The sequence below is a fragment of the Lepisosteus platostomus genome, chromosome 24, assembly GCF_059453375.1.
Source record: "Lepisosteus platostomus isolate fLepPlt1 chromosome 24, fLepPlt1.hap1, whole genome shotgun sequence".
Classification (NCBI taxonomy): domain Eukaryota; kingdom Metazoa; phylum Chordata; class Actinopteri; order Semionotiformes; family Lepisosteidae; genus Lepisosteus; species Lepisosteus platostomus.
In genome coordinates, this window is record NC_142634.1 from 10,592,699 (window position 1) to 10,610,095 (window position 17,397).

The 17,397-nt window shown below is 39.6% G+C and overlaps 2 protein-coding genes and 1 long non-coding RNA gene across 3 annotated transcripts in view; 2 read left to right on the top strand and 1 right to left on the bottom strand.

Annotated features, from left to right (window-relative positions):
• LOC148641622 (uncharacterized) overlaps nucleotides 1-2,278 on the bottom strand; it is a 17,108-nt gene extending 14,830 nt beyond the window's left edge. The window contains exon 1 of the long non-coding RNA XR_015929882.1: nucleotides 2,188-2,278. This is a non-coding gene — a long non-coding RNA (uncharacterized LOC148641622). The remainder of the gene's footprint in view (nucleotides 1-2,187) is intronic.
• LOC148641623 (leucine-rich repeat-containing protein 43-like) overlaps nucleotides 1-6,458 on the top strand; it is a 15,376-nt gene extending 8,918 nt beyond the window's left edge. The window contains exons 8-12 of the mRNA XM_088618677.1: nucleotides 1,385-1,524; nucleotides 2,223-2,306; nucleotides 3,346-3,549; nucleotides 5,651-5,738; nucleotides 6,325-6,458. Coding sequence (XP_088474803.1) covers nucleotides 1,385-1,524; nucleotides 2,223-2,306; nucleotides 3,346-3,549; nucleotides 5,651-5,738; nucleotides 6,325-6,458 — 650 coding nt within the window. The remainder of the gene's footprint in view (nucleotides 1-1,384; nucleotides 1,525-2,222; nucleotides 2,307-3,345; nucleotides 3,550-5,650; nucleotides 5,739-6,324) is intronic.
• Nucleotides 6,327-16,890, top strand: LOC148641624 (N-acetyllactosaminide beta-1,3-N-acetylglucosaminyltransferase 4-like). The gene is made up of 2 exons (XM_088618679.1): nucleotides 6,327-6,462; nucleotides 14,482-16,890. Exons 1-2 carry the CDS (start codon nucleotides 6,428-6,430, stop codon nucleotides 15,641-15,643), a joined length of 1,197 nt encoding a protein of 398 aa, XP_088474805.1. The 5' UTR covers nucleotides 6,327-6,427; the 3' UTR covers nucleotides 15,644-16,890.
• Nucleotides 16,891-17,397: the final 507 nt, after the last annotated feature.

The window sequence follows — 17,397 nt, forward strand, 5'->3', positions numbered from 1 at the left end:
GTTCCCAATTTAATCTCTAACAGCTACAATCTTTCTGAGAGTTGTTCTTTTAATGTTGACTCTATGTAGGTGCTGGTATGTAGGGGGATATTTTGTTTCCACGAGTGTGTGTTTAAATCCTGATTCTTATTGTAACAAAACCCATTTCACTCTATTTCTGTGTCGGTTTAAACTCTTCTCTTCAGGAAAAAAGTATGGTCAATTTCATATTCTTAAATATAGATCATTTTACACTGCATAAAATTTTAAATGTGTACCAACAACAGAGGGTATTTACATAGATGTTGTTGAGCCTTTGAAAAAGAAAAAAAGACTTTCATTTTGCTAAATAAAAAAAACTTTTAATTTCAAACAAGCTTATGTAGCACTTGACCCATCGGTTTGGAGAGATCTTTGATCCTCACAGCACTGGTCCCATGATCAACTCATATGAAAAAAATAAGTAGTAGACCCCAGTGTCTGGGTCATAGCCTCTCCCAAACCACATCTCGTTGATGTTACGGCTCACTGTTTCAGGGTGTGGTAAATGTTCCAGACATAATAACTAAGTGAGAACCAGTTTGGCTTTTGCATGTGCGACTGAAATGTGTCCACTGAAAACACTATACTGAAACTTCTTGCTTGGTTGCTTCTTAGATCAGTTTGATTAAGAAACTTCAAAAAGCTTAAAGAATCTGCCAGTTTTCCTTCATTCCTTGTAGATGATGAGTATTGCAGTAGTTAATAAGAAAATACGCATTTAATGGGGTTCAAAGAACACACTGAGAACATACCATTTCTTTCAAGCTATGTTCGAACAATTGTAAAATATTAACCAATTAAGTTAGAGTTGACTGTTTGCAACAGGAGTGGGTTAATAAATAATGAGTTAGTGATAGTTCTGCTGGTTGACAGTGTGGCTGGGGAGCTTCCTAAATCTGATAAATCAGCAATTAGATTTCCCTCTTCTATGCGGATGTTTTAATTAATAACAAGCACGTCCATGTAAACGACAGCAGTAGGTAGCGGCAATGATGTTGTCGAGACCAAAGAAATTCATCCGTCATCAGAAAGGCTATTCGTGGAGAGGGCGTATCACAGAGGGCATAGGGCGCAAGAGTGGACCCACACCCTGGACAGCTTACAGACATCAGTCCACCTAGTTAGCAAGCCTTTGGCTGGTAGGAGAAAACCAATCATCCGAGTTCGATTCCCAGCTGGTAAAAATAAAACAGCCAGTGGAGCACAGTGGCTCTCCCCTGGAGTGCAAACTCTACAATCGCACCTAGAACCCAAGAGCTGTCAGGCATCAGCCCTAAGTGTCACCGCTCTGTGCCATGCCCAGACGGGTCCTGGAAACTCTTCTGCTTTCCATACTAATGAAAAACGTTCATCTGTTTCACAGTGACTATTCACCGTACCCCAGGTGTGATTTGGACGGAGGTGATGGACAGTGAGTACAGTGCTGTCCATCGAACACAAGACCTGCCAGCCCTTAAAAGATTCTTCCTCAGAGGTTTGCAAGTGACAGTGGAAGAACAGAAGGTACAATCGCAGCTAGAATCATGCACGGCTCCATAATCGTATCTTGTTTTCCAACTTATCATAGCATCTGTCTATTCATATATTGCCAATTTATCCTTCTTTCATTTTCCATTTGAAGAACGTTCTTAAGTATACCGCTTTGTTCAGTTAATTGATTTCCTGTCTTTTTCGACATTAGAGACGTGGTTGTCAGTGCTCATCGCCCAGTGATCATGCAGGCTGTTTTGTGCTTGTATGTCCCCCATAACTTTCCGTCTTGGAAAATTAGAAAAACAAAACATTAAAAGAGTGCCTTGCATCACAGATTCCCTCATAAACTAGTCAGTCAGCCTCAGGCAATCAGGATATTTTGAAATGTGAAAAATATAATGAGATATAAATGATATTTTACAACCAAATGGGCAAAAGTGGGCTTATAGGCCTTGCTTAGGAAGTGTGAATTTAAAGAAGAGAATTCAAACAGAGCCCTCAGCCCCTTGCTACTGTTCTGTATACACCATATTGATGTTCGTGGAACAGTCCATGGATTTCAAGAGATTATAATGCAAACGTGCAAAACTTACAAATCATATATGAATTAATAGGGCTGTTCTTATATTCGCCAAAGAACTTAATTACAAATTCAAGAGCTGTGCAGTATGAAAGCACCATTTAATGACTCACCCTTCATTTAATGTGTTGTCTGTATGGGTCTTGAGGTCCTGTCCCGGCCAGCCGACACTGGAGAGAACACTGGTACAAAACCAACATCCGGCAAGAAGGGAGCAGGGAAGGAGAAAGAGGTAAAGAAATAAAAGAGGGGCTCTTCAGTTTGAGATGAGCTCCACCACGAGGGTACGAGGAACCAATGCAGCAAGAACACCTGTGATCTGACAGCTTTTATGCGCTGACTTGGAAAACTAATTGTCAAAAAATGTGTTTTTGTTCAGCTTGTTCCTGTTTGGATACTTAGAAGGTCCTTTACTTAACCATGGAAAGTTTTGTATATTTCCTTCTGAGAAAGACGGTTTTATTTCAAAATCTTCCTTTTAAAAAAATTGGTGACGCAAAGGAAAGAGGTAGATGCATCGATCTATTTACTGCACAGGCATAAACAGGGCAAGTAGATTTTAGGATCTGCTTCTGTAATTCAGACTAGACTCTTTAATATTAAAACACTAATACATTTCTGAATCTAGGCCCCACAATAGACAAGTCAACATTACAAGCTGTTGAAACCCACGCTGTTCAGTTAAATGAGTAACATGCTCAATTCACACTCATAATGGTATCCCTCATCATTTACAATATGCAAAATGATGCACGACTCTGACGATATCTGGTTTCTGAACATTCTAGTTCTGTAGTATCATCAGTAGTAGAATGCTTTGCCTTGGAGACTGGAGGCCACTGTGTTCTAAAACAGGATTATCTGATAACACAGATTAACTAACACAGACAATGCTACTGTAACATAATAGGTGAACTTTTTGTTAGTTTCTGGACAAGGCAGCTTATTATGTCGTCATGGAGACATCATAAGGACAGATATTCAAGGCAGATATTTATGTCATCACTTTAGTAGTGATAGGAAAACATCACATTATTGCGAATTCTGTACCTGTCTAGCGTCTGTTATATAATGCTTTGCCCAACTATTTCAAAGCGCTTCACATTGAAAAGGAAAATGTAAAAAAAGCAAGCTGCAGCTGCACTGAGGCGCTATAACGGATTTAGGAGATAGTTAAACTACTGAGGATGAAGCTAAACAAGAAGAAGGAGAGGCTGCTTGCTGAGGCCCATGGACACGTGGACATGTCCCCTGTTTGCCCCCTGTCCCAGGACGGCAAGGGAAAGCCGAAGGACAAGAAGAAGAGGGAGCCTCAGCTAGAGCTGATTCAGGAGCCTCCTGTGCGACGGACCCTGGGCTCTGCCTGGGTGGCGCTGGAGAGCCTGCTGTCCGGAGAGAGGCACATCGAGACGGTGTGTGACTGCGGCGTTCTCCAGACCAGTCAGGCTGCCCGGCCACTGCCTGCTGGGGAGAAGGTACATCGTCGTTCAGTCCCAGGTATCCTGCGGGCGTACCGCACACTTTGACGTCACCACACATGGAAACAGGTGCGGTGCTTTACGTTTTGCAGAAGACAGCTTTATTTCTTAGAGTCCTCGCTTATAATTCGTAGGAGAACTGTTTTTAAAAAGGGGTAATGTACTTAAATCAGTACTGAAAAAGAGATTAAATCAAATTAAGACAAATAATGAGAAAGGTTACAAAAGAAAGGAGACCACTCATCCTGCTTGCTTGATTTCTAGAAGCGAATTGATCAGAGGATCCTATTCAGATGTTTACAGAGAGATCCGAAGGAATCGGTTAAAATCAAAAAGCTGGGCAGAAACCTACTATTAATGAAATGTTTACTGCTCTCAGCCTTAAATTTGTGTAAATGTGAGTCTTACATGTCATTGCTGACCCTGACATAATTCAATGGATCATCTTGGGCAGTATCATTCAGGATTATGTACTTTGCCAACAGCTATATCACCCTGCAGCTCACAGCTGGCAGCCAACTGAAGCTCAGGAGGTGTGAGCCTGGTCAGTACCTGAATGATGGAGACCTCCTGGAAAATACTAAGGTTGCTGCTGAAAGAGGTGTTAGTGGGACAGTCTGTGTGGGTCCTAGTGTCCCAATTAAAAAGGTGCCATGCTTCGGATGAGATGTACTTTAAAACCAAGGTTCTGCTCTCCGTGGTCATTAAAAATCCCAAGGTGGTTTTTAAAAAAGTGTAGGAACGTTACCCCAGTGTCCTAGCCAAATATTCCCCTGATCTTTATCAATCATGGCCTTCTAATAACCCCAATCTACTGTATACATTGGCTTCATTACTCTGTTCTCCAACCCACTCATAGCTGATGTGTGCTGAGAGTAGTGGCGCACTTTGGGGGTTAAACATTTGTGGTGGAGGGGAGTCCCCATTACCTATAAAGCATTTTGAGTTGAATGTCCAGAAAAGCACTATGTGTACACTAAGTGTAAGGAATTATTATTGTTCTTTTGGTAAGTCTCCTCATAATCTCTTGTGTTTAAGTAACTTCAAACATCAACACTTTAAATGTTATTTGCTTTAAATTATTTGCAAGGTAAATAACATTTAAACACCACTACTTGAACTAGTTCAACATTCCCTGTGTGTAACACATTCTTAGATAAGGAACTAAACTAGTTACTCTGGTTGCCTGGTTCTCTTTGGAGCAATGTCCTACTTGCAAAATTGTTGCCAAAATATTACACAAGTCAAACATTTGCATTGGATGGTTTCCATTGATTCTAGCTTTATCTGTGCGTACCTAGGCCTCTTATTACTTCCCTACATTATTTATAAATTTTCTAAACTCTCGAATCTCATTCATTTGCAGCTTCTTTGACATATGTGTGACTCATCCTATATTTGCCATGTGTCTTGTGTTTACCTGGTTGCTGCACTTATCATATCATTTAAAAAAATGTGCAGAAGCACACATACTGTAGGAACACTGTTATTATTTTGTAATTCATTTAAAAAAACACAAACAGCTTACCAAAATCAGGACTCACAAGAAAAAAGAAAGGTTTAATTAAGCCTTGAGGATGAGAAGAAGCATCTCACCATCAGTTTTGGCATTAGCCAAATGCAATATAGAGTAGCCATAGATCTTTCATAAGAGGAATTTGTGCAAATGAATGTTACCACATGCAGTATGAATGTTCTCTCTGTATCTACATGGCATTTCTCCAGGTGTTCTCTTTTCCTGTCCCTTCCAAAAGACATACCTGCTAGGTGACTTGTATTTAAATTGTCCCTGTGAGCTTGTGTGGGTGATAGACAGACATTCCATCCACACTGTAGTCCTGCCTTGTGTCTCGTGTGTCCAGGACAGGCTAAAATGGATGGAAATCAATGTTACAGTAGCTATAAAACCATTTTAGGGTAAATAACATTTAAAAATACATGGTGTGATAAGGCTGTGAACACTAATATACTACAGAATTTTTCATATACCATTTTTATCTACCTTTACATGCATTTGGTTAAACATGGCCCTTCCTGTGTTTGTCCGCTGGGTAGAAAAGTATTTGTCGCACATCCCTGCCTTTTCATTTCCTTCCAGGAAAGTATAAAAAAAGTCAAAGATGAGAAGAAGACCAAATCGGGAAAAGACAGTACAGCAAGTCAGAGATCCAGCTCCTCTCCTAAAGGTAAATACCAATGTGACCCATCAGGAAACCTGAGATTAACCGTCCCTACAAAACTCTGCTACGTGCACCCTCATGAAAAAGAGGGCTTTGCCTCGTCTCCATTTCCAGAGTGGGGAGAGAAGAAATCGTTCAACATTTCTCTGATTTTTTAACTTGAAATTAGACCTTCTTATTGACCAAGTGATGTAATTTTGTGTTGCATTCAGAAAGACCCTCGATTTATTCTCATTACGAAATATTGACAGTCTTAGAAAAGCTGCTCTCCTTTTTGGTAAAGCAAGGTGACCATGATATTACACAGACGTTTGTCAGTAGCGAGAGCTACTGTAGGTTACACCTCATAAAAATGAAGTAACAAGTTAATATGTCACGAAGGAAACCAGTAAAATTAATCATCTACCTGGTACATCTGAAGAGTAGGTGTGTGAAACAAGTTCATTGGAATTTGCTTATAAGCTATCTTGAAGCAGTGAAGCAAGGATACAATTTACTTAAAGCTTTGTAAGTTGTCTCTACAGTATTGCCTTGTGTGCAGCTGAGATTGAGATTCTGCAATACTATATTGATCATTCATGTCTCAATTCAGGTAAAGGCAAAGCAAAAAAAAGCAATGAGGTGGAAGCAGTAACAGAGGTCGCCCCTAGCCAGCCTACTCCACTGACTGTGGAGTTTACCGTCCAGTTATCCAAATGGAGGACAACAGCAGAGGCTTGTCAATGACCAGGTGTGTCTAATCAGATTGTGCTGTCTGAAGAAGGCAGAGGCTGAGACACTTAATAAACATCTCAACTTTCAGCGCTACAGGAAGATGTCTCTTCTTTTCATCAGATCAGTCCTGTTTTCCTTTTTGTGACATTTGCTACCTTGTTTGTTCTGTTTCTCGAAGTTGGCTCTATATGCGTCAACTCATCTACATGCACACCTGTTATAAATCGCCTTAAAATGACATTGTTCCTAAGGATCACCCTCTAAAGTTTAAATATCTTATTTTTTATTGTGCGAAACAACTAATTACTGATGTTACCTTGGGCAACCCAAAGACCGATTGCGGTTTCATATCTTTATTGTTAATAGAAGAAACTTGAAAGTTCTGCTGAATCCCTAGACACAAAATATAGTTAAAATATTTCCAATTTCTGAGTAACAGAGAGAACCTTGTTCCCAGGACAAGACAGAATTGTGAGTTTATAAAAGAAGTAGTAAGAGTTAGTGCGATTGTTAAAGCAATGTTTCACTCCTCCACCTGAGCTCATGGGCATCGGGACTTCTGAATAACTTCCACCCATTCCCTACGTAAGTTCCAGATAAGACTGGGAGTTTAAGTCACTCCCCTCCTATATGTAAATAGTTCTGGAATCCTTTAAAATGAATGCAAGGAAGTATCGTTTAAAAAAACAAACAAAAGGCAAACAGCATCACCACATATTGTGAAATGAAGGATAATATTACTAGCTTTATCATTGCTCTTGTTCCAGGATGAACTATCCTGTTATGTACTGTAAGGGGAAGTACATATGTACTTATGAAAAAAAAAATTAAACAAATCTTACTGGTAGTTTTACCCATTATGATAATGCAGCTTGTTCCTTATAAGTACTACAGTAACCCAGAGCCTAACCCATAAGCAAAGACCACAAGACAGGACTTTACCCAGCATTTTGCAATAAGGCCTATGTCACAAGGCACACACATGAGGACATTGGGACAGGTAAAATGGAAGCAGTGAGAGTAGAGGGGGCTAATATCTACGTAAGTGATTAAGGGGTATAGATAGTGCAATGTGCGCAAGAGATAGCACACATCCCCCCTGCTTGCTTAACATTACTGGTTCCCTTCTTTCTAACTTCTCTCTTCTTGACTCTGTATCCATTGAAATCCACCCTCTGTATATTAGATCCCGTTGCCACCACTTTATTTCAATAATGTTTTACTTCTCTCTGCCCTGTTGTCCTCCATATTATAAATGAATCCTTGAGCACTGGCGTTGTACCAACGGTCCTCAAACCTGCTGCCATTACCCCTGTGCCAAAAAAGCCTAACATGGCTCTGGACAATCTAAACAATTTTCGCCCCACCTCCAACTTACCCTTTCTTGCAAAAATTCTAGAACACACTGTTACAATTCAGGTGAAATTGGATTCTGTCTGGTGTTCCTTAGGGCTTGATACTCGGTCCCCTACTTTTCAGCATTTACATGTTTCCACTTGGTCAGCTTTTAAGATGACATGGCCTGAACTATTATTTTTATGCTGACTAGACACAAATATACATCCATACCAAACCTGACATTGATGTGACTGTCTATTCTATCTCATTGCATCTCCAACGTAAAAACATGGATGACTCCAAATTCCCTTCATCTAAACTGTGACAAGACTGAAGTCATGCTTATTGGCACCCCTCATCAACTTTGTAAGGCCAATGCTGTAACCCTATCTGTGGATGGTACTGTACTTGAACTTCAGTCTAAACTGAAAGACTTGGGGGTAATATTTGATTCAGGCTTGACATTTGACCCACACATGCAACATATTGTCAAAACTCATATTGAATCTTTCTTTCACCTCCGAAATATTGCTAGACTATGTCCTATGTTATCACTGACTGTGGCTGAAAAGCTGATCAACACCTGTTTCTTCTCCTGAATCGACTACTGTAATGCTCTACTCGCTGGGGTTTCTAAATCCACATTGAACAAACTCCAGTATGTGCAAAATTCGGCAGCCAGAATCCTGACCAGGTCTAGTGCAAGTGATCACATTACTCCTATCCTGGAGTCCTTGCACTGGCTCCCTGTCAAGTTTTGTGTCGACTTTAAAATCCTCCTGCTCACCTATAAGGCTCTGCCTGGCTTGGCACCTTAGTACCTGTCTGAGCTATTATCCCCCTACTGCCCACCTCGCAACCTTCACTCTTCAAATTCTGGTCTCCTGTCCGTCCCCCAAGCCCATCTACACTCTATGGGTGACAGGGCCTTCTCCTGTTATGCTCCCAAGCTCTGGAACTCTATCCCTAAGGATATCAGAGAGTCACCTTCTCTAAACTCCTTCAAATCCACACTCAAAACCTTCTTCTTTAAGTGTCTTTACTTAACTGGTTCTGTGCCTCGCCCCCCTGCTACTCATCATCATCATCATCATCATCAGGACTGTAATCCCAGGTTCTCATGATGCAGGTCCCCTTGATTGTGAGTGTGCAGAATCCTGGCCAGTCAATCATATATTTTTGGTGATATTTTTCTGTTTGGTTTTCATCCACTCAACATCAAACACCCAAAATATTTGAGATACATATTTTTTTCAATAAAAAAATGGGCTCAGCTGTTAAACCGATCCCGTCACTGTTGGGCTCGGAGTCGCACATTCGTTGCCTACAGCTGAACAAACTCTGCTTTTCTGAGGAAGAAACCATTGCATTCCAATAGTTCAGTCTGCTTCACTGCTTCACTGTTAATTCTGAAGACATTCAGTTGCTTGTCTTTGCGCCTTTGGGGATTTTGAAAGCCGGAATCTGATGGCTTTATTGTGTTCTCGGTTCAAAACTAAACAAGTTCAATTTTTTTTTTTTAAAAGACCATCTTGAATCAAACATATCGAAATATATCGCAGACTTCAAAATAGTGTCTAACGTTTGTCACTTCGGCACACTTCAATAAAACAAAATGGAGTATACACAATGTTATTTAAAGGCATGTGGAATTGTCGTTAAGTGTTTTATTCACAGAGAACTATCCGTAGACTATACTTTATTATTATACTATACTGTACTTTGAAATTACATCAGGTTGCTCAGATTTCTTTCAGCAAGAAGCTGCTTTGAGCAACAACAGGCACTGATATTTTCAAGACCATTACTGAAGCGTCAGGGGTGACCTAAAGATTTATATACTAACAATCAGTACAACACCCGTCCACTTTTTCAGTCTTTTCCGTGGAATGTTTGGTTTTGTGGGTCCTAAAATAGAAACATCTAAGAAAATGTAAGGATAAAAACTGAAATGTAGGAGCTGTGTTCACTGTGATAAAGTTCTGGTGTATAAATATATCAAACGCATCCAGAAATGCAAATGAGCATTGCAGCCGGTTTCATTTTTCTTGATGTGCAATGTGCAAAGCGAATAAAGCACTCGGACATTCATGGGTGGCTTCTATTTTTGAATGAAAGAGAAAAAGCCGATAGGAACAGCAAGTTAAAGGAAACTCCGGACGAATAAAGGCCGTATGTCTGAATCATTCATCACCAAGGAAACTCTATGCATGAGCTTCACATCAGGAGCGGCTGAAATCCAGCCCCGTTACCTTGGTGATTCTTCAGTCCCATTCACTCCACCACAATCTCACAATCTTGAGAAATTCTCTGGCGTAATATACTAGTCTATTATAGATACGATAATATAACAAGAAACGGAATTGGAAACGGAACCCATAATTTTATATAGCATGCTTCGACTTTATTTGAAAATGAAGTTAATCATGTATTTAAATCATTAAATAACTTCTAGCTTACTTTTGAAGACGTCCTAGACTTTTTGGTACACGTCATGAAATGTTTTTAGAGTTTCATACTACTAACTGCAGGTCTTCACAAAGCGTCTCTCTGCGCATTTTAAAAACTGTTGTTTTCGGAAAGTGCGAGCATTTGTCACGCAAAACCATGTCTTACGTTTGTGGCTTGAACTTGCTTTGATATTTTTTCCCCCCAGTGTGAAACAGGTCCTGCAGGGTACCTCATCTCCAGAGCGAAAAGCTTCCTCAGGCACGGCTAGCCCTTGTCGAGTTCGCACTAGACTTGCGTTTTTTTTCGACATTCGTTTTAATTTTCGGGTTCTAGAGTTAGTTAATATAGTTATTAACTGTAATAAATATAGTTAATAAAGTTTATTTTACACTTCTCAGAGCATTAAAAAAAAGGAGTTTCGAGATTCATCGCGGCTTAGTTTGTCCTTTTGTCTTTTGGAAATAATGTAATTTATAAATGACAAGTGCAGAAAAAAGTCATTTTTCCAAACTGATATTCCACCAGCCTTTGGCCGCCCCTTTCCATTTTACAGGCCCGTGTATTTGACACTGTTTTATTCTCCTAAAGAAAAGGCGTCGACATTTTTTTGGAAAAATTCTTATTCCACCTTTCCCTGCATAGTTACAAGTTACACAGGTATAGGTACATTCTTGTGTACGTATACTTCAGATACCTCACATCTGAACCCCGTACTGGGGTGTTCATGTTTGACCAGGGCTGAGAGGCGGCTCTTAACGGAGAGCTTCAGCGTCACCCAGTCACCAGGCGTTTGCAATTTTGCTTCCAGGCACCCGCACAACTTCCACGCCCTTTTGAGATTTTGAGATTCAAGAAGACTGTGCCGCTTACTTCGCTCTTCTGAGGTGTTAGAATACGGTGTTATAGTAATCTAGCCCTCCAGGTTTTTTTTAAAGAAGACCCCCGCTTTCTTTGACTGCTGTTGGCATTGCATTTCCAAAAATGAACTTGTAACTGCGAGGCGACTCTCGGTGATTTTATTGTTTTATTTCACCCTCTCGCTGTTTTGGAAACGTTCGGTTCATGACCAACTAGGTAAGTACCATGATAGTTATTGACTCTATTTGTATAGGAAAATGTATATGTTTTTCTTTTTTTAGCATTGGCTTAAGTGTAGATCGACTTCGATGCGAGAAACTTTCCAATCACTAATTCCTCGACGGATTGGTTAAGCACATGAGAGAGATTATCAGGTGTAGCTGTGCTACTTCCAAAGTGTAGGTTGCACATCCATTATCAGAAAACCGAGACCATGACCAAACCCGGCTTTCTTTGTGGGGTTAATTTTAAAACGTCCGATTTCTGGCAATATCCTAGACTACACGAAACTGATTTAGTGGTGAAGTGTATTGTTACGAACCTTTTATCCGTTGAGTGCATAATATTTGTGTTATCTAGATGGAAGCTGATTTTTTAGTATTTTAAATATGCTGATTTTGACTTTGAATTTGGTTTGAAATACGGCGGACGTTTGTGCGAACCGTTTTATAGTTGTGGTCTTATTTAACGAGATATTGCAGACATTTCTAATAACCAGAAATACCGTTTCTTGATGTATAAAGCCATACATCACCCAGCGTCCCCTGTGAGATATCTCAAGGCTGGTATGAGTAAGCATGCTTTCTGCTGTTTCAGGTAAATTCTCTTTCTCATAAACCGACGGATGTTTAGTTTGAAGTTATTGGGTTAAAAAGACGTTACAATAGTGTTAGAGGAGACGAGAGAGATACAGTGGCCGGTGTCCTGGCAGGCAGTTTGAATAGAGGGTATGGCCAGCACTTTTAACTTTTAAAAACTGAGCAAATATCTTTGTTACCTTGGGACATAATAGTTTTGTCATATAATGAGAATTGTGAGTGATTTTCCGAAACTTAAGTTTAGGGAGTGCCAGTATGAAAGACAAATATAAGCTATTGAAAAGGAGAAAAGAAGGTTTGACTTAAATAGGATTTAGAGGTTTTTTTTAGCACATTCAGCTTGTACTTGTGAAGATAGCGACCATTTTCTGAGCCCTAATTATTTTTGACATTTTGTGGAATTTAGTTAAAATTTGGAGCTGTGTAAGCTGACCGAGGGAGGAAACTTTGAGAAAAAGTAGGGAACTCAATAGAATTTTCTTTGCTTTTTGTTATTTAAACTATTTATTCTAAATGTCTTATACGACTTGGTAGTGTCTAGTAACTAAGAGTGAATACAATTATTTACCATTTCTACAAAGTAGTTTTTTTTCTTGCTTAGCATATCAGTGACATATACTTCTAGTTTAGTAATAATAAAGTTATTTTATATAACAACTTTAGAAGTAGCTTCTCAAAGCAGTTTACAGTAAGAAAGAAAACAATGGCAGAAGATAAGAGTTAGCGTAATTAAAAACAAGATTTTAGAACGCAGTACAAGATGCAAAGGGGCAGACATCAATTAAGTAAAAGCCTTTCTGAAGAAGAGGGTTTAAAGTCTATATCCTTAAGCATTCAGGGTTGGTGACTCTTTGATATCCTTGGGGTTCTTTAGGGGGAGAGTCAGGAGAAGGCCCTGTCACCCACCGAGTGTAGACAGGCTTTGGGGACAAAGAGGGGACCCAAGCCTTGTTCAGATTAACAGAGGTTGCAAGCCATGCAGAGCCCTATAGGTGAGCATGAGGATTTTAGTGTTGCCATGAACCTGACAGGAAGCTATTGCAAGGACATCATGACAGGGGTAATGTGATCCTTTGGTCAGGATTCTATCTGCTGAATTCTGGAATCAGGACAAACCGGTTTGGCTAACCAAAGACCCAGTAGATACTGTATAAGAACTCGACTGTATGTACTTTACTGTGATTTTGGAGTAAAGTGTACAACTGACTCTGCTTTTCATACTGGCAGATAGCTCATTAGACAGGTTTTCTCCGCGTTTCAAACTTCTGTTGCAAAAGTTAGTTTTTCACTCAAAGCTGCTATCCTGTCAAATGGCAAAATCCTGCAAACTGTGATTCGTGAACATATTACACATCAAAGGAAGTCTAGATTTTAAAAAGACTGTGGGTGGAGGTTTGAACTTTTGATACATTCATATTAAAGGGTGTGTTTGCTTTGCCACATTTTAGATATTAAATTATTAACTGCACTGGGTTTACCTGGGTCTGTAAATGAGGTTCAGATTTAACTGTAGAGTATAACCACTTATCTACTATCCCACTGTTCACAATTTTTTTTTCCAGTTATGTGCAATGGCCCTACCTATTTAATCAAACAAGATGTGGTTGTCACTGACGCACAGTGTTAAGCTGATTTGCTCAGTTTTCCCTAATCATGTCACAACTTTACTCCACCCACTCAAGGCAAATTCCCAAAGTAGCCTATGATGGTGGATATCAGTATGATAGGCATTGCTGGCATCTACCTAATGGTAAAGTACTGGGATTAGAATTGTTGATTGACAGATGATTTGACATTTGGAATTCTGGATCTAGGAGCTGTGGAAAATGCAACAGGCTCTGCTCTTTTAATTCGGTAGAAGGTTTGTTCAGTCTCTCTAGTTTTTCTTATAACTACAGTACTTTGTTGGTGTTGCTGCTTCTGTTATTAGACAGTTCTTCTAAATAAACATACATTACATAACATATGGAGGAAAACATTGTCCAGGAAACGCACTTTAACTATAGTAATGGAAGAGAAAATAGTCAAGGATTAATTTAAATGTGAAAGTATAGTAAATGATTTGGGGTCTGATTTAGAGTTATTTAAGAGTAATGAAATGTATGTGTGCGGAGACAGGCAAAAATTTAAACTATTCACAAAAAGTACAGCGAGTGGGGGAAAACGCAGTGTGTTCGTGAAATTTAAACTTACAGAGACCCTTAAAGAATATTGTCTGCCTGACAGTATTGGAAAATGTTGATGTTAAAAGCTAGAATTAGTTTATTACTGTACGTTTGGATCTAGTAAATATGACCTGTCACCCATCTAACCTCTAAGGAGGGGAGAAAGTTGGATTTTGTTTAGGTCAGATTTTTAGTTTTATTTTAAACATCAGAACAGAGGCAAGATAAGCAATAAACAACAAAACAAGTTTAACCAGTTTTTCCCTTCCTCTCTGCCCAGACCCCACTATAATGAAAACTACACTAGTCTTTCTGTTAGAGAGAATACATATTGTCACTTAATACTTAACAAAGACCTTTTCGTTGGTGTTAGTTAAAAAGTCATGTTTTTTTTTTCTCTTGCAGAGCCATGAACTTTTGCAAATCAAGATCACTAAGGTTATCGACCTGGTACTTCCTGTTCTTTCTGCTCTTAATTTGCATTCTCTTTGTGAAAGTGGAATTTAGAACCAGTGATCCTGCATTCTCTACAGACAGTTCAGAAAGGGAAGCTTGGCAATTTTGGAAACATAATACCTTTTCAAAACCCACTTACACAACTGCAACGCCCCAGAAGCCCAGCTTCAATTGTGAGGTCAATGTCAGTGTCAATGACTCACTGATCCCTGAGGACCTTCCTGAAATGCATCGCACTTTCATGAAATACAAACACTGCAGGGAATTTCCGGTTTTGATTAAGCCCAAGAAGTGCGAAGATGACCTTTATCTCTTGCTTGCGATCAAGTCCACGGCGATCAACGTGGACCGGAGGGTTGCGATCAGGAACACCTGGGGCAAAGAGGTGGCCATAGGAGGCAAGAAAGTCAAGCTGGTGTTTCTCGTTGGCCAATCATCAGACAAAGTTAGAGCACACTCTCTGCACCAGCTCCTGTCCTACGAAAGCAAGCAGTTCAGAGATATACTGCAGTGGGACTTTGTGGACAATTTCTTCAACCTCACGCTCAAAGAAGTCAACTTCCTGTCTTGGTTCAGACAGGAGTGCCAGAGTGCCAAGTTTGTGTTCAAAGGGGACGATGACGTTTTTGTGAACACGGGTAACATTGTGGAGTACCTCAAGGACTTAAACCCTACGGAACATCTCTTTGTTGGCGATGTCATTTTTGTGGCCCATCCGATCAGAAACCCGAAAAACAAGTACTTTATCCCCAAGGAGATGTACTCCAAAAATACCTACCCTCCCTACGCTGGCGGAGGGGGTTACCTCATGTCTCGGAAGACTGTGGTGGGTTTAGATCTTACAGTCAAAGATGTTGAAATTTTCCCGATAGATGATGTCTTTGTTGGGATGTGCCTGCAGAGAATGAATGTGACCCTGGTCTTCCACCCTGGCTTCAAAACATTCGGAATTGGGCGGCCCGTCAATGCTTTTGACCCCTGTATATACAAAGAGCTCATGATCGTTCATAAACTGAGCCCCTTAGAAATGTGGATCATGTGGACTTTAGTAAATGATGAGAGCATGATATGTGCCAGATCTGTGATCAGTGAACAAAGGTCTCTGCAGTGAATGTGCTGCATAGTATTTTCTTGTTGCCCCTTTTTGCAATAAAAGGAAAAATGGAGATGGGGTGGGGTTTAAATAATAACTTGTAAGTATGAGCACTTATTGTGGGAAAAGTACATCTACATACCTGAAGTGCAGTGTAAGAGCTCATCTGTGGATAATGTCAGAGTCATCTCTCAGGCGCTGAAGGTTACTGGTTAGGGTGAGCAGGTGATATAAGTGAAATCCCAGCCAGTGTGTTTGTAACTGGGCCTTGTGAGTGGAAAGCATTGCAATTAAAAACACAATAGCTGGTTAGGAAAAGTATTTATATTTGCAACGTCTGCCACATTGACGGCATTTGTCATAAAGCCATAGCAGACAATAAAAATGACGGATGGGCATTCAGTCATGTCACCTGTACCTCAGGAGCTCCTAGCTGAATCCCTCCTGACTCCTGTTTATGATGGCACTCATTATGAGAAAACGAGTTCAATTTGACACTGAAGAGTTTCATCGTTCCTTTGTTGTAGAAAGTGGATTAAGATTTTTTCTCAGGAATGTTTCCCGTAGTTTTCAAGTCACAGCAATAAAGTTTCTATTAATCTCTAATGTTATGCCTATTATTCTTGTTATTGATATTAGCTTGATCTGTGTTCAGCTATTTTGAAGCTGTTGGGGGAATATTAAACTTTTATATAACTTTGTTTTCATACATTTTAATTGAGTGTGACTGTGGCAGGGTTAAACTTTTGTATCTTTTTTTTTTAAAACTGTTTCCAGTTAACAAAAATGACAGATGGCTATCACCAGACATAGGGCAACTGTGGAGCCTGTTGGACAGCTTATGCACTTTAATTTAAGATGTTTTCTTAGCTGAACCTTTTGTGTACTGCTTAATGTTAACTGTAACCACATATTATGTATACTTCCATCAGCACATTGGCTTTAGACTTCACATTAACAAAGAAATAAAACAATCCTGTGGAAAATAAACTGGGGGTAAAATATACTTTAATAATTGAATTGTTTGTCCTACTGAATAAATGTACATCAGTTCCATGCACTAAAGATTTGACCTTTTCTCTGAACTGATATTCATGACAGTCAGAACCAGTTCTACTGATTTGGTTTTTATGGGGGATAATTTCAGATCAGGATCTTTCTAGATTAATGTCTTAAACATGTATTTAATGAGAGCTTGGAGACTGCAAACTGTGTTATTTGGGTGACACTGGAGAAAAATAAACACATTTTTCATAAACATGAAATAGTCCTACATTCTATAAATTTCTTTGCTTCTGGACCTAAATTTCACAGCTGGTATCTTCCTTCTTTATTACACCTTCAGGTCAAATATTTTTACTTCATTTATAAGATTATGTACTGTTGATGTGTATTTTTGTAATTATTTGCATCGAAGGAACTTTGAATGTGAGGAATATAGTATTATATAATGTGAGAGGAGGCTATTTGGCCCATCTTGTCTCTTTTGTGGTTAGCAGTTCAGTTTTTTCTTGAGAGAAGCCTGGCTATTGGCTTTACCATGGCTGGGTATGTTGTTTCCTACTCCTACAACCCTTTGGGTATAGAAGTACCCCCTGTTCTTGGTTTCAAAAGCACTACCGCTCAGTTTTCAATTGTGCCCTGTGATCAATTGTGAAGAGATCTACTGGGTTGAGCTTGTCAGTGCCTTTGAGGATTTGAACAAGACTGAAAGGGTTCAGTTCTTTCAGCCTGTCAGTATAAGACATTCCTCTAAGTCCCAGAAAGCCATC

What these genes read in the sequence shown, in the direction of transcription:
- LOC148641624 (XM_088618679.1), top strand. Translation starts at nt 6,428, where the DNA reads ATGGAGGACAACAGCAGAGGCTTGTCAATGACCAG. An exon ending in AGAGGCTTGTCAATGACCAG is followed by an intron (nt 6,463 to 14,481) that starts GTGTGTCTAATC and finishes TTTCTCTTGCAG; the next exon opens with AGCCATGAACTTTTGCAAAT.